This window comes from Heloderma suspectum, chromosome 4 (assembly GCF_057233095.1).
Source record: "Heloderma suspectum isolate Gila_16-S chromosome 4, 16-S_ref, whole genome shotgun sequence".
Lineage (NCBI taxonomy): Eukaryota > Metazoa > Chordata > Lepidosauria > Squamata > Helodermatidae > Heloderma > Heloderma suspectum.
In genome coordinates, this window is record NC_139461.1 from 262214639 (window position 1) to 262228694 (window position 14056).

At 39.6% G+C, this 14056-nt stretch overlaps 1 protein-coding gene across 5 annotated transcripts in view; it reads right to left on the reverse strand.

Annotated features, from left to right (window-relative positions):
- The window catches only part of CSDE1 (cold shock domain containing E1), a 41373-nt gene that overhangs the window by 22749 nt on the left and 4568 nt on the right, over window positions 1-14056 (reverse strand). Inside the window, exons 3-14 of one of the 5 annotated variants that reach the window (XM_084853555.1) lie at window positions 13709-13868; window positions 11459-11608; window positions 9573-9771; window positions 7630-7739; window positions 7184-7276; window positions 6655-6752; window positions 6089-6170; window positions 5554-5682; window positions 5272-5397; window positions 3526-3738; window positions 429-569; window positions 182-343 (exon numbers count right to left, since the gene is read on the reverse strand). In XM_084853555.1, coding sequence (XP_084709681.1) covers window positions 182-343; window positions 429-569; window positions 3526-3738; window positions 5272-5397; window positions 5554-5682; window positions 6089-6170; window positions 6655-6752; window positions 7184-7276; window positions 7630-7739; window positions 9573-9771; window positions 11459-11608; window positions 13709-13834 — 1629 coding nt within the window. In that variant the 5' untranslated portion in view covers window positions 13835-13868. The remainder of the gene's footprint in view (window positions 1-181; window positions 344-428; window positions 570-3525; window positions 3739-5271; window positions 5398-5553; window positions 5683-6088; window positions 6171-6654; window positions 6753-7183; window positions 7277-7629; window positions 7740-9572; window positions 9772-11458; window positions 11609-13708; window positions 13869-14056) is intronic. The other 4 variants (XM_084853550.1, XM_084853552.1, XM_084853551.1 and 1 more) reach the window with 4 other exon arrangements.

Below are 14056 nucleotides of genomic sequence, written 5' to 3' on the forward strand. Positions count from 1 at the left end.
GGGGGGGGGGGGAGCAAATTGTAATTTAGCCTTCATCCTCATTCTGTGCATACAGGGTGAAAAAGAAGCGCTGAATGGATCTTCTTCAGACAGAGACTTATTTCTTCAGATACATGCTGTCTCATCTATGATGTTTTCAGCAAATTATTATTTTACACAGGTGAAAAAACAAGAACAGTACCTTCTCTTTGCCTCCTTTACTTGGACTAGTGGATTTGGCAGAAGTGGCTTCCTTTTCTATAGTGCCCACAAAACGATGATCTGACTGGGTATGGAATGAAACAGTGCCCTTCGGAAGTTTCTTAATCCTTATAGCATGATTTCTTTGAGCAGACAGCATATCCTGGAAGAGGAAGGCCATGAAATTGTTAACGTGAACCAACATGAATTTGGTAGCCTAAATTCCATAAAATTAAGGTTTTACTTACAGGGACCACAGTAAATTCTACTTCATCTGAAATGTGGAGTTGGTTGCCATCTAGAATTTCACTGAAGTGAAAGAACATGCGGGCATCTCTGTCAACACATTTAATGAAACCAAAGCCATCCCTCATTGCGGCAATCACACCCTACGGATGCAACACAGATCAATTATTACAATTAATAAAGACTCCTTAATGGATATTTGTCAAATACAGCAGAATAAGTACTGTTTAGAGTTGTGATGGCCCAAGAAAAAAGATTCGGGGGGAAAAATAGTCTTTTTTTCCAAGGCCTTGTTTTTTTCTCAAAAAATTAAACAATTTTGGATTACGAAATATTTTCTTTTTGAATTATGAATAAAATGTTTAAGACAAGGTGTTCATATATTGCTACCTGGCCTCCCCCTGCCCCGGAACTATCACGTAGTTCTAAAACTATGTAATAGGAATTCTAGGTAAGACTTGAGATGCATAATTTCTGAAAATTTTGGAGCATAGGAGAAATGATTTTTTAATTCTCTCTGTAAAATACCTAGCATAGTTATTTCTTCCATTCCTTATTAAAATTATTGACCTAATGTATCTTTTATTTACAGACATCTAGGGATGCTCCAAGTCATGATCAATTTCCCAACACATGACTAAAGTCACCATATCGTAATATGTGAAGATGTGCATTCTTGACAGTTATATAGAGTTTTGTTTTATAAAGTTCTGTGTTTCTGGGCTTGTCCTGGTTACATGCTGTAGCAGTCAATGTAGTTCTAAAATCCACATGTGAAAGAAAAATGTAGATTAACCTGTCACTGCCACCACATGTGAAAGAACATGTGACCAAGCTGTCAGGGGGCCCTAGCCGGCCTCTTTCAGTCTACTCCAGTAGCCAACTCCAGACACAGACAAAGGATTCTTTTCAAGGCTTTATTCCTTTTACAACTTAATAACTCTATCACCAGCGACTAAGCTGTGAACAGCAGTAACCTATGCCCAGGTTGGAAACAGTTGGTCCCCGTTTGAAGGAGAATCACTTGCAGACCCTGAACTTATGGGCTAGGGAGAGTCCCTCCCCTTTTCCCTTGGGTCCTCTGGACGCGACTGTTGCTTACGCGCCAAACGGGTGCTATGCCTCCTTTCCGCGCCCTCCATAGCTCGTCACTCTCTGTGTCTGCGTCAAGCATCCAGCCAGCCCTCCTCCCGCGCTCTTTCACTCCCAGGACTGCTATCTATGTCTGGAATGCCGGCCGGAGGTATCTCTGCCAGCTGCAGGGCCTGGGAGGGATGAGCATGCTCCTCTCCCACGGACGGCTGTTCCTCCTCAGAATCAGAACTGCTCTGAGGTTCTATGGGCTCAGTGTCCACCCTGACACCCACAAACGTTACTAACCCACAAGTTCTTCCCCACTAGCCTACCTTCCCACAGATCTACGATAGACATTTATTGAAAGCAATAAGTTATGCATTGCAAAGAACTGCATTTGTAGATGAGGATCCAAATAAATGTGCACTTTGAAGTGGTGCTTCTCAAAGCGAAGCATGACCCCTTCCCACCAGGGCAAAGCACTTCTGAGACTCTGAAGTTTCAAACAGAGTTCAACGTAACATATGGCTGCCTTCCCCAAAATGGTACCCTCCAGATGTTTTGGACCACAACTCCCATCATTTCTAACCATTGGCCATACCTGCTGGGGCTGATGGGAGTTTTGTGCCAACACACCTGGGGGGAAACAGCATGGAGAAGGCTAACATAGGGGATCTGCTGTAAAAGGAAAGTAAAAAAATCCCCACTGGCTGTGTGCAAATCCTTGAGCTCTGCTAAATAAACTCTCTGGCCTCAGTTTTTAAAGACCAACAACTCTTTCTGATGTAGGCATGTGGGAAAGAATAGATTTGTTTTTTTAAAAGAGTAGAAAGATTTTCATGCAGTTTCTGCACCACACATACCTCTAACGTAGGATCTGTATCTGTAAATCAGAATATCTTTCCCTCCACAGATCTTGACAAGGGCAAAGTGGACATATACCCAGATTATTCCATGTACTTCCCCCCTCCTCCATGAGATCATTTCAGCACTGGAATGCATTCCATGATCATGGCTCCTGCAAGGCAACTGAGTCCCCACATGGGAATGATACCCACGCCCCCACTTGATCAACTTTTTAAAAATGTTTCCTCAAAGCTCAAATTGGAAAGCATTAGATCAGAAGCAAACTTTGACATAGAAATATAGTACTAGGGACCTGATCACTTAAGCTGTTTATCTTTCATACCAATTCAAGTTTTCCCATGGTTTCTGTACCACTCAAGTATAAGACAGAAATAATGGCAGACTTGGGTAACTCCAAGGTTAGAAAGTTTTTAAAAATCATCAGAAAAACTCTAAAGAGGGGAGGGGAGTAAATCCCAGTAATAACTCAATGGCACAGAACATTGAGAGAGGCACAGAACTGATAACCAGTTAGGAGGGGTGACAGAATGGAGTGGCATAAAAAGAGTGAAAAAACACAGAGATGAAAAATCTGGATAGGAGCATCATATGGTCTGGAGAGGTCATTTCCTGGTTCACACTGAGAATCTATTTTAAAAAGTCCCCACAGACAGAAGTGAAAGCTGCCTATAGACAACAATGGAGAAATCAAAGGTTTTAATGTAGCTAGAATTGGACATGTGTGTCCACCACACAAAAACCTAAAATGGAGAAAGAAAACCCAAATAGCTCAGAGGACTGAGTACACTCAGGGGTGGCGGCAGGGGGAGCAGGAGAGATGGAACAGATCAGCTGCAATGCTAAACACTCCACACTGCAAGATTTAGTTGCAGATCCCCACTTGTAATATAAATATAATTTTATCTACAGTTTATTTCCATACCCTGCACCTCTCCACATCATCTGCTGAAAGCACAGCAAGGTGTCCTGGGAGTGCAATTCCTCCCATAGCCAAGAAAACTGCAGTGTGCTGAACGTTCAGAGTTCTCAGTATTCAGCATTATAGGAATCTGGCACCGTGCTACAATCCTAGCAACGCAGGAAGTACATGGCTATGCAATATCACACATAACAATCATATTCAAGACTCATCTCTGCACAGGACACTTAATTACTTACCATTTCTCTAGCCTCACTAGTGAATTGGAAAGTATTGGGAAGAACTTCAATATTAGTGGCTCGTTCCAATTTGTCACGCCTATCAGTTGAAATGTTGAATCTAACGTGGTCACCTTCCAACAGCGTCACCTTTGATTTTGTATCTTTGTCTCCAAATGGAAGTTCTTTAGGAATCACAAAGTCAACTTTTATACGCCCAGGTAGGGGGTCATTCTGATCATAGTACGAAAGGAAGTTCAGATAGATTAGAGTTTTCCCCAAATCGTAGTTTTAAAAGCTCAGCATCCATTTCCAATGACTTTCAAAATGCTTTCCCACTGAACCCTAATACTGATCCATCCTCTCCTCCATTAATGTTTTTCTCACATTCTTCTCTTTATTCAGTGCCATAGACTATCAAGGTACCTTAAGGTGAAACATTTACTACCACAGTATTGTGTATAGAAATCTGAAAATTTAAGACATTGGACCAATCTATACAAGACCTTTTCTAAGATACTACAATGTCTGATTCACTAGCAGTACACATAGCACACTTGCTAACAATAGTCCTCATGCAGTTTCTGACTCTTCATTGCAGTACTTCCCAGACCCCTTTTATGATGGCCCTTTTTCTTATTGCATTGTCCCTGCAGTAACGATTACATTATGACTTGTATCGATGGAAATGACTTCAGCCTGCAAAACCAGTTTGGCAACCTTTCTTTCCCACCTTCATCATGGTTGGGGGAAGTCGGTCTGTCAGGAGGAAACAAGGGGTCTGTCCTCCATTTGCTGACCATCATCAACTAGGCTGGATGCTTATGTGCACCTACAAAGCTCCACAACTATGACTAACTGCATATTTTCTATTAATTTATCTGCAAAAACAGACTTGCAGTGCTGAGCAGCTCTGCAAAACAGCATTATCTTTGCTGTCCTACAAGCAGGAGAAAAATAGCAGTGGCTTTGAGGAGAAGGAGAGGGAGTATAAGCAGAAGCTCATCTTGAGCCTATAAAATACTCCTGAGGGGTTAAGGGCAGTGCTTAATCAGACTTCCTCAGCAACTTTCCCACCGCCCTCTGAACAGCTTTTTTCTTTCATTTCCCTCCCTCAAAAAACTATTAGGGTTTGTGGGGAGAGAACAGAAGAACACTTTTTGATGGCTGGGGAGGAGGGAGCATAAGGTAGATTTGGGGGGAAAGGGGAGGGGAAGAAAACTTCTCGATATTAGTAGCTCTTGCTGCTCCCAAGTGGCAGCAAAGGAAATAAGGCACCTGGAAAGGCAAAACAGCTTCAAAACTCTAAAAGGGAGCAGCTGAGAGACTGAAGAGAAAAGCTGCGGCATCAACAGCAAAGCATGTCAACTCCCCAGACCAGTGGGACAAGCAGGGAGAGAATTCTTTACAACGGGACACAGGTCAACAGAACAGACTGCATTTGCGGTGTAAAAAACTCTTCTACAATAAAATAATGCAGAAACAATGTTCTTTTAAAACCCGCTCATCTTGATCACCTCCCTCTTCTAAGCAACACACAAAGTGATACAACTCCGCTCACTTGACCTTGAAAGCACCATCCATTTCCCCACAATTGCAGGACTACATGTTGATATGTGGCATAGTAAGACATTATAAAGACATAGGATACTGTTCGGTATTCATTGACATGTACCCACCAAGAAACAATCACAATGTCAAAAAAATACCGGCACAGTGATGCCTCCGAAACAAAAGGCCTTGCAGTGTAGACTATACTATTGTTACCTGATTTTTGTTGGGTACTTTTGGAATTACTTTGGTTACAGTTCCCTCAAAATGTTCAATGCTGATATCTTCAAAAATAACAGTTCCTTGAGGCAAAAGTCTTACATCAGTTGCAACTTCTTTACCCTATGAACAGAATATTAAGTGAAATAGTAAACTGCAGAAAAGCAGTACAAGGACCAGCACTAAGTCACATGCGCATACGAATTCAATAAATACATTTACAGAAGTCCCTTTAATGTCATGAACCTAGACTTTAAGTTTTTAAAACATTGGCCTTACATTTCTGTCTTTGATTGTGAACTCCACATCATCACCAGGCTGTAAGGCTTCTAGGTCTCCTTTAAATTCGCTATAGTGAAAGAATATTTCCTTTACAACATCACCCCTTTCAATGAATCCAAAGGCTTCCTAAGAGAAGAACACAACTGTTTAGCCAAGAGAAGTTGCCTTGATATACGTCCATCCTAATAGCTCTTAGCTTGAATAAGAAGTTTTAAGTGGATAGTAGTCACAACCAACTTTAGCAAAATCTATAGCTACAAAATATAGAAACTTCTGATAAGACTTATGGGTGAAAGATGTGCAACCTAATCCAGTGCATGCTCACTAGGACTTACTCCTAAGCAAGCATACACAGGATTGCAGCCTTAGAAGAACTGTAACCCATAATAAGTCTACACCCATAATAAGTGTACTGGAACCCATAATAACTTTATACTCTATAGTTTCATAGCTTTACAAAGAAAAGCACACATAGTGAGGAAACCTAGTTCTGAGCTTCAAAAGTAAATGAAAGTAGCAAAGTGTTACTTACCTTCATGGCACAAACTACTCCTTGACAACGAGCTTGTTTCTTTTTCAAAAGCATAATGTTCCGAGCACTTACAGCACCAGTACTAGGGGAAAAAAGTATATTAAGATGATACAAGGTGAATCTAATTCAATGCCTTAGCACAACAGGGTCAGCTATGAAGAACACTTCTTTTAATGTATTTAAATGTATAAAATGCCATTTTACAAGTAAAAGAGTAAACATGTTTTGTTGTGACATGATAACTTTAGAAAGGAAATGTCACACTGCTAGTTTATCTTTATTTGAAAAATAAATTCCAATTTAGTTCTAACAAAAGGAAAGTTTCCAACTAAAGAGCTAGACTGAGGTTCACCTATTCCATTACTAAAAGAAAACAAGGAACAAATGGGCATTATCAAATTTAATAACTGCTCCAAAGTACAGTATCTTCAGAAACACTATTGAGACAGAAAGGGCAGTTCAGAGTTTGCCAAACAAGTTTCAACTCAAAATAGCAACACTGATTTCTGGAAAGCTTTAGAACTTCAGCTAGTATGGATTTGGTACATTATAAAGTAACAACTTACTGTTTATTTGTATCAATAATAAAGTTTATTTTATCTCCAGTTTCCAGCTGAACATTTCCTTCAACATCTTCTGGGGTATAAGTTAAGTAGAATACTTCCTGTGAATTATAATTTGATGGCATGAATATTTTGCTAGCGTTCTTAAGACAAGAGAAATTATAATGGCCAGGTTAGCTTAACTTCTGAATTTTAGCACTTGGGAATTGTTTAGAGCATTTGCAGTAGTATGTTTAGATTTTTATGAAACTAAAAAAAATAGTCATAGTGAAGACATTAGTGAACACTTAACGTTTCTACTTTAATATTTTAACTAGCCTTAAAATTCTAGACTCAAATTGTGAAAATATTTCAAAATTTTAGTCAACACATGAAGTCAGATGTTTTTCTATTTGTTGATTAATAAGTTTTTAGCAATTTAAATTAACTTTTTAATGCAGGTACAGTTTTAACTGTCTACTCTGACAAGTATTTTAATTTAAAGCATACTGGAGGATCAGTCATAAAGTTTAAGTAAATACATAAGTTTTACCCCATTACGTTCGTAGCATACACTCCCTGTTGGACTCTGACCCGGGGCAGCTGGAGACTTACTCTCTAAGTTGTGAGGAACAGCACACACAACCTACCAGTCAAAAAAAAATCCATTGCTAATTATTTCCAAAGGCAGCATTACGCATCAGACTGTTAGTTATCTTCTATAACACACTCAGGGATGCACTTTACAGGTAACCCACAACAGTATGCCATGCTGCAAAGCTTATATCTTACAGTAATTCTGTTAACTGTAAGAATTGTTCTTGGTTAGGTAAAACCCCAATTTTTACGTGCTTGCCAAAACAAGGAAAAAAATTAAATTTGAGAAAAATATTTCTATGCAACTAAGGAGAGGCATGCTACACTCAACTCTGCCCTTGTCTGTTTGAACACAGCAGATGCAAACGGCATGCATGTTAAATACTAATCATAGCCACTAACTTGTCCATTTATTCGTTCTTCAGGTAATGTTTCTGTTTTTATCTTCACCAGTTTAATAGCAATTGGTTTTCCAGTTCGCCGGTCAGAAGATACTTCAAACTCAACATCATCTGTAAAGCAAATTAATTTACTTTAATATTTTATAGGCTGCCTTTTAAGGGTAAAAAACCTCTCAAGGCAGCTTCCAATAATCATGAAAACATCCATAGCCCTAAACAGTTTGGGTTCAGATTACTTGATGTACTGGCTTCACCCACACCACCCTGCCTGCACCAATATCAGCATCAGATGCCCTGCTGGTATACTGATCTATCAAAGCAAGTAGGCTGGCAGGCAAGAGGGACAGCACCCAGTAGTGCACCCTCCCACCCCCTTGTGGAACTCTGCTCCAATTGAGGTCTACTAAACTCCATCAATACAGGCCTTCAAGTGGGCTCTAAAGACTCACCTGTTTACCTTGGCCTATAATTGAGCTATGAATTTATTGGGTACCACTCGGACAGGCAGTGTGGTGTAGTGGTTAGAGTGTTGGGCTGGGACTGAGTTGGGACTAGATCCAGGTTCTAGTCCCAAATCAGCCATGAAGCTCACTGGGTGACTTTGGGCAAGTCACTGACTCAGCCTAACCTACCTCACAGGGTTATTGTGAGGATAAAATGGGGAGGAGGAGGACTATGTAAGCTGCCTTGGGTTCCTTGCAAGAGGAAAAAAGGCAGGATATAATACGTATATCAAGGAATATAATATGTAACAATAATACGAAGAAGAATATGGCGTCTGGTTTTAATTGTTAATTTGATTGTATTATTGTATTTATCATTGTTTTGTGGTTTTGTTGTATATTTCACCTTGGGAGGGTTTACCCTAAAAGGCAGCTCATGATTTTTTTAAATAAATTCAAAAGACAAATAAGAATAATAGATAGCACTAAAATATTCAGCCGAATACATATATTAAATTCTAGTAACAATTGAAGCCATCAAAATGGCACAGGGCTTTACAAGTTTGTCTACACTGAGTGGGCATAATCCATGCCTTGCCATTCCCAAGTACCCCTCCGAATCTCCAAAACTACCTAGTTTCAAAAGCAGCTTTAAATTTACCATTTTAAACACGACTGTCTTCTCCTGCATCAGTGAATATAGCTTATAAACTCAGCTGGTATGGACATGCATTATGTGCATCCTATTCTTTTTGTATAGTGGAGGTTTCCAAACTTTCTGACTTCAGGGAACCTTCTCCATATTGACTTCTCTGCCAAAAAATGCCAGTGTTTTGTAAAAAAAAAAAAAAAAAAGGGGGGGGGGAGGTATGTTCTAGGGTCATAATCAGGTCATGCAGAGCACAACCCTGGCAAATTGGGCCTCAGTATTGCCAATATGAACTGGCAATGCATCCTAGAAGGCACACAACAGCTTCTGGCAGTGTACAGAAAAGAGGCTAGCGGTGGACAAACTTGTCTATTACTGATCTTCTCACTGTGGAACTCTAGAAAAGCTTTCCAGGAAGCTCAAAGCTCCTCAGAACACACTATGAAACCCACTTTCTAGTAGATCCTTCCCAATTCATCATTATCTCAGGATCAGCCACAGGTTAAGTTTACCAAACATGTTTTCACAAGTTTCACATGAGCTCTCTCAACTATCTACTTCAGGGATTAATTATATCGGGCTCCACCCACTTTGCTTGGCCTTGCCTACTCTAATCCTTGATCCTGTCCCCTGTGCCCCACCCACTGCTGGAAAGCAGACTCCGAGACCCTTTGGCCAAATGGAAATTTGGCCCTTGGGTGAAAAAGGTTCCCCATCCTGATCTAGTTGTTGATTCAGCTACTATTGACTAGACAAGCAGATGTGTCTCTAGTGGCAAGAGGTGCTAAGCCTCATCATGCAAGTGGAGTCCTCAGTTATGAATCCAGAGAATTCTAGCAGTTGATTAATTACCTCCTACTTTAAGCTCCTGTAGGTTGCCATTATACTGTGAACAGTGGAAGAACAGTCTAGCTTGCCGTTCTGAACACTGAATGAATCCATAGGAGGTCAGCAGTTTTTCAATAACCCCAGTTTCACGCAGTCCTGCAGAAGTACCATTGGGGTACCCGTTGTGTCCATTGTTATGGAGAAGGTTTGGATCAAAGCTCATCTGAAATCAAAAGAAACTTGTGAACTCCTCCAAGCGTAATCCCCTTCTCCTTGGTATTCTTACTCAAGGTATCACGGGGTAAGTATTAAGTGAAGGCCAATGTAAAAAGGTCATTAGGCAAGCATGTATGCTTCTAGCAGTTGGACAGATTCTGCATGAGACTTGCCTAGTTGAGACTGTAAGTAGCTATACTATATCTAACCTGTAAGACCTACACATAGGAAGTTACCATAGCACTATTTCACCAATTATGTGCATAGTAAAATAGATACTGTACTCAAAATTACCCATTAGCATAACTTGAATTTGCCAATGGATGCAGTCAAGAAAGCGAAGTGAAAAGGTTACTAAGAAACCTAATTTTGAGGCAATTCCCATAACTGAGCTAATCTCTATCTTTACGTTTAACTAGTTGCCTAATGTTTTATGAAGTTAAGTCATTGATGGCCATACTCATTCGGCTGAAATACTCCTTCTCCACCCATAAATAGATTTAACTCCGCAAGACAGAGAAGACTGGCCTCTTAAATTTGCATTAACATTCTTTTAACGCTTTTGTTACATATAAAAATACATCATAAAAAATATGTTTGGCTATCAAGTCCCAAGAGAAGTTAGTATTAGGGCATCCCTTTTGACATTTACTATTACAAGAATCAATGAACATATCATGCAAGTCAAAGAGTTCAAGGCAAGGCAGTGCCAAAATCATGCATTTTCAGATTACGTATTTTACACATGCTGCAGTTTCCTGTGTATCTGTTTAAGAAAACAAGCTAAAATTTCTGCAACACTAAAGAGCCATTAAGTGAACAAACATCCAAGTGTAATAAGTTTTAAAATAATCATCTAACATTAAAGTTTTATGACAGACTAGATCACGTATTCATTGTACTGATAATAATGCAGCTTATTATTCTTATTCTCAGCCAGAGTAAGTTTTTGACTTATTCTTTGAGGTCACTGCTAGGTACAAAGCCCACATTCAGCTTTTGAAGATTCTAAGGCTGCAATCCTCCTATGCACACTTACTTAGGAATAACTCCTGTTGAACTCAGTGGGATTTCTGAGTAAGCATGTATAAGAATGGGCCGAAACAAACTCTAGCAGCTGTTTTTTGTCAATCAGCACAGGCACTAAAATGATAGTATGAAATATGGAGTGGAAGGAATTTCTCCTCTTGCAAACAAGAACAGAAAACCCCCATACACACCAAAAACTTTCACCAGAACAAAACCCAAACATACACATACAACTCATGAGTGGCAACATAAGATGCAACACCTAATCAGACATTAATGCTTGTGGAGATGGTGCCTGCAACTTTTACACTGGCTTGTTACACGTGTTTCCTATTACAAGTGTGTCAAGTAGAATTTAGATCTATGCCATCATTATTTTGCATATTTAGGAATAGCAGGTAGAATTCAAACAACATTTCAGAATGCATAAAATGAAGTTGCAAGTGCCTACACACACACAGTCAGGCTTTCATTAAGTTTCTGAAACAGATACAGGAAAACACAATTTAAGAACCCAGCAAGATTTCCAGCCGGTTCAGGTGGAATTTAACCTGTTGAGATTTAATACCAGTGAAGTTAGAAGTGAGAACATATGCAGAGAAGAGTTAACTGCTAAGGATCCCCATGCTAAGATGACATGTCTGTCAACTGCTGCCCTGACTTACAGATCTCTGATAAAGGGGGGTCCTCTTCTGTTTTTTAGACCCGGATGAAGTAGAAGATGAAGAGAAAGGTAAAGGATGAGAAGGAGGGGGAGCTGCAGGAGGGGGGAGAGGATCTGATGACACAGTATAATGGTTCTCCATCTCATACAGCTGTGATAACATAGTACACAGTATAACTAGTCAATAGTTAGCACATCTTTAAATACATCCAAGTAACTATCAAATTCCATGCCTCAACAGACTTAGCTGGAAGTCAAAAGCAGTCAAACCCAATTTCCTTTTTAAAAACAGGATTACAGCATACATGGTATAAGCAAGCACTATTTCTAGGTCAATAATTCCTCTCCAAGAATGCTCTGGGTTGCTCATACTACCAGGCCCCTGACCAGCTCTTGTGCAAAAGTAATCACAAGGGAGAAGTGTCACTGGAAAGAAATGTATACAAGTAATGGATTGAGCCAACAGCTGTCATATTATGCACGTTCTTGCACAGCAGCAAAAAATATAACCATACAACCATTATTTTATTTCTTTCCTTTCCCATTTTAAAATGACAGCAAAATTCCAAGACTGAGGAGAACAACCAGTACTTTAGTGAGACACAGAAAGACTATTTCTTGTTACACGGGTTCTGTTTTGCTAACTGAAGTCTTTAAACTTTGAGTAAAAGGCCCAAAGACTTATGCCTGTGGCACATTTCATCAGAGCCTCTAGAGCGAATGTTCACACAGTGACAGTTTATGAACTGGAACCTAAGATAACTAGACAATAATTCACAACATTAAGAGTTGAGGAGTGATTGCCACTCCTACCTTCTCTTTCCCATGATTTGATGGACAGAATATAGCACCTAAATTTCAGGTATGAGCATTTCAAAATTTCCTTAGTTGAACTTAGTACCACCTCAGGAATAGTGGCAGCAAGTTAAGACTAGGTCTCAGTTCTCCGCCAGCTTTATTAAATATATAGTAAATAACTGTATTGCACAAAGACGAACTCAACTGAAAACGCTGCAGCATCCATTTATGGCCTATATTCTACTGAACATGCTACAATAGTATTATATTCATAGAAAGTTACTGGTTAACTGCGTCCTATGTCAAAATCCATAATGCCAGAAAAGCCCATTCCTAGGTTAATGTACAACTTGAGTAATTCTGTTTCTTAGGGCAGTGAACAAGAGGTTTTAAGAACTTATATCCTGGAACTATCCTTATTTTAAGAATATGAAGCAGCTTTTTTCCAAGTCATACCAAAGGTCCATGTGGCCCAGTGCTATCTACTCTGACTGGAAGCAGCTGTCCATGAAAGGACTTTCCCAGTCCTACTACCAGATATCTTTTTTTAACTGGAGATGCCAGGGATTGAACCTAGGACCTTGTGCATGCAACACATGTGTTCTACCTCTGAGCTACGGCCTTTACCTGGGCTGAAGAGTCCTCAAGTATTTCAAAATATGACCTTGAAAAACTAGACTCATATGCTTTAGTGTTGTGACTACTCTTCCATTTCATTATTTAGTAATAAGCAAGTCTTCTGAAGTTTTAAGAGCCCCTTCCCTGCAACTTAGATCTGAGAACCAAAATACATTGTCTCTCAAGTGAACAACATCGGCTTAAACTAAAAAACTTACACTTTTATTTATTTGCTAATCTAACAGGTTATTAGAGAACCCCTGAACAATTTCTGTGCTAGTTAAGGGCCATGATGGGCAAGTCTCAATTACCTAGCTATTAACTGTATTCCAGCTAGATGTGGAGTTCTCAGATATAAGAAAGTTTGGCAGACATGTACTCTGCCTATTTTCAACAGAACATTCTCAAAATTTGAACCTGCTGCCTTTGGCAGTATGTAAGAGTATTTGGACCTCATTTTCTACAGAAATGACAAAAGAAATCCAAAATTCTCTTATGTACTGGGGTAGTTTTTGAACAGCTGGAGAGGTAACCAATTGCCCTAGAACAGGAACTAGGCCTGGTACAATGACCAATGAAAAGAATGATTGGGAATGAGGGGTGAGTGTGAAATGATTTTCAAACTGAAATTGTCAAATTATAGTGTTGTAGTCTGCTCACTGCACTCTGATAAGGTTGCAAGATGCCTCAGAGGTCCCAAAATGAGCAGGCATTTTTGCTAGTAATTGGCAAATTGGCCACATTTTTCTTGCTCAAAGGAGGTTGTTGCATCACACCATCTGAGCTAGTTTGGCTTTACCCTTAAGAATATTGCTAGTATGGCAAAAGAACTTACTGATTGGCCATAAGGTGATAAATTCAGTCCGACTGGAGATGCATTGCCCAGGTTGGCACTAACGTATGCAGTAGGGGGAGAAGACGGCATGGAAAATTCAACAAATTCTTTCCAGGTGCTTGCCATATTTTTACGCCTGTTTCAACTTAATTTTATAATGCTGCATATAACAAAATCAAACAAGACAACCTTGTCAATGTATATTTGCCACTTATCCAGTGTCATCAAAAAAGCTGCCATTCTGGCAGCCTCCTAACATATTAGACAAGAAGGGATTGATGTGCTAGTTAAGGAAGCACTTAATAGCTTTATTTTATTTCAGAGGGGTTCTGAAATGGAGAGAAGCTG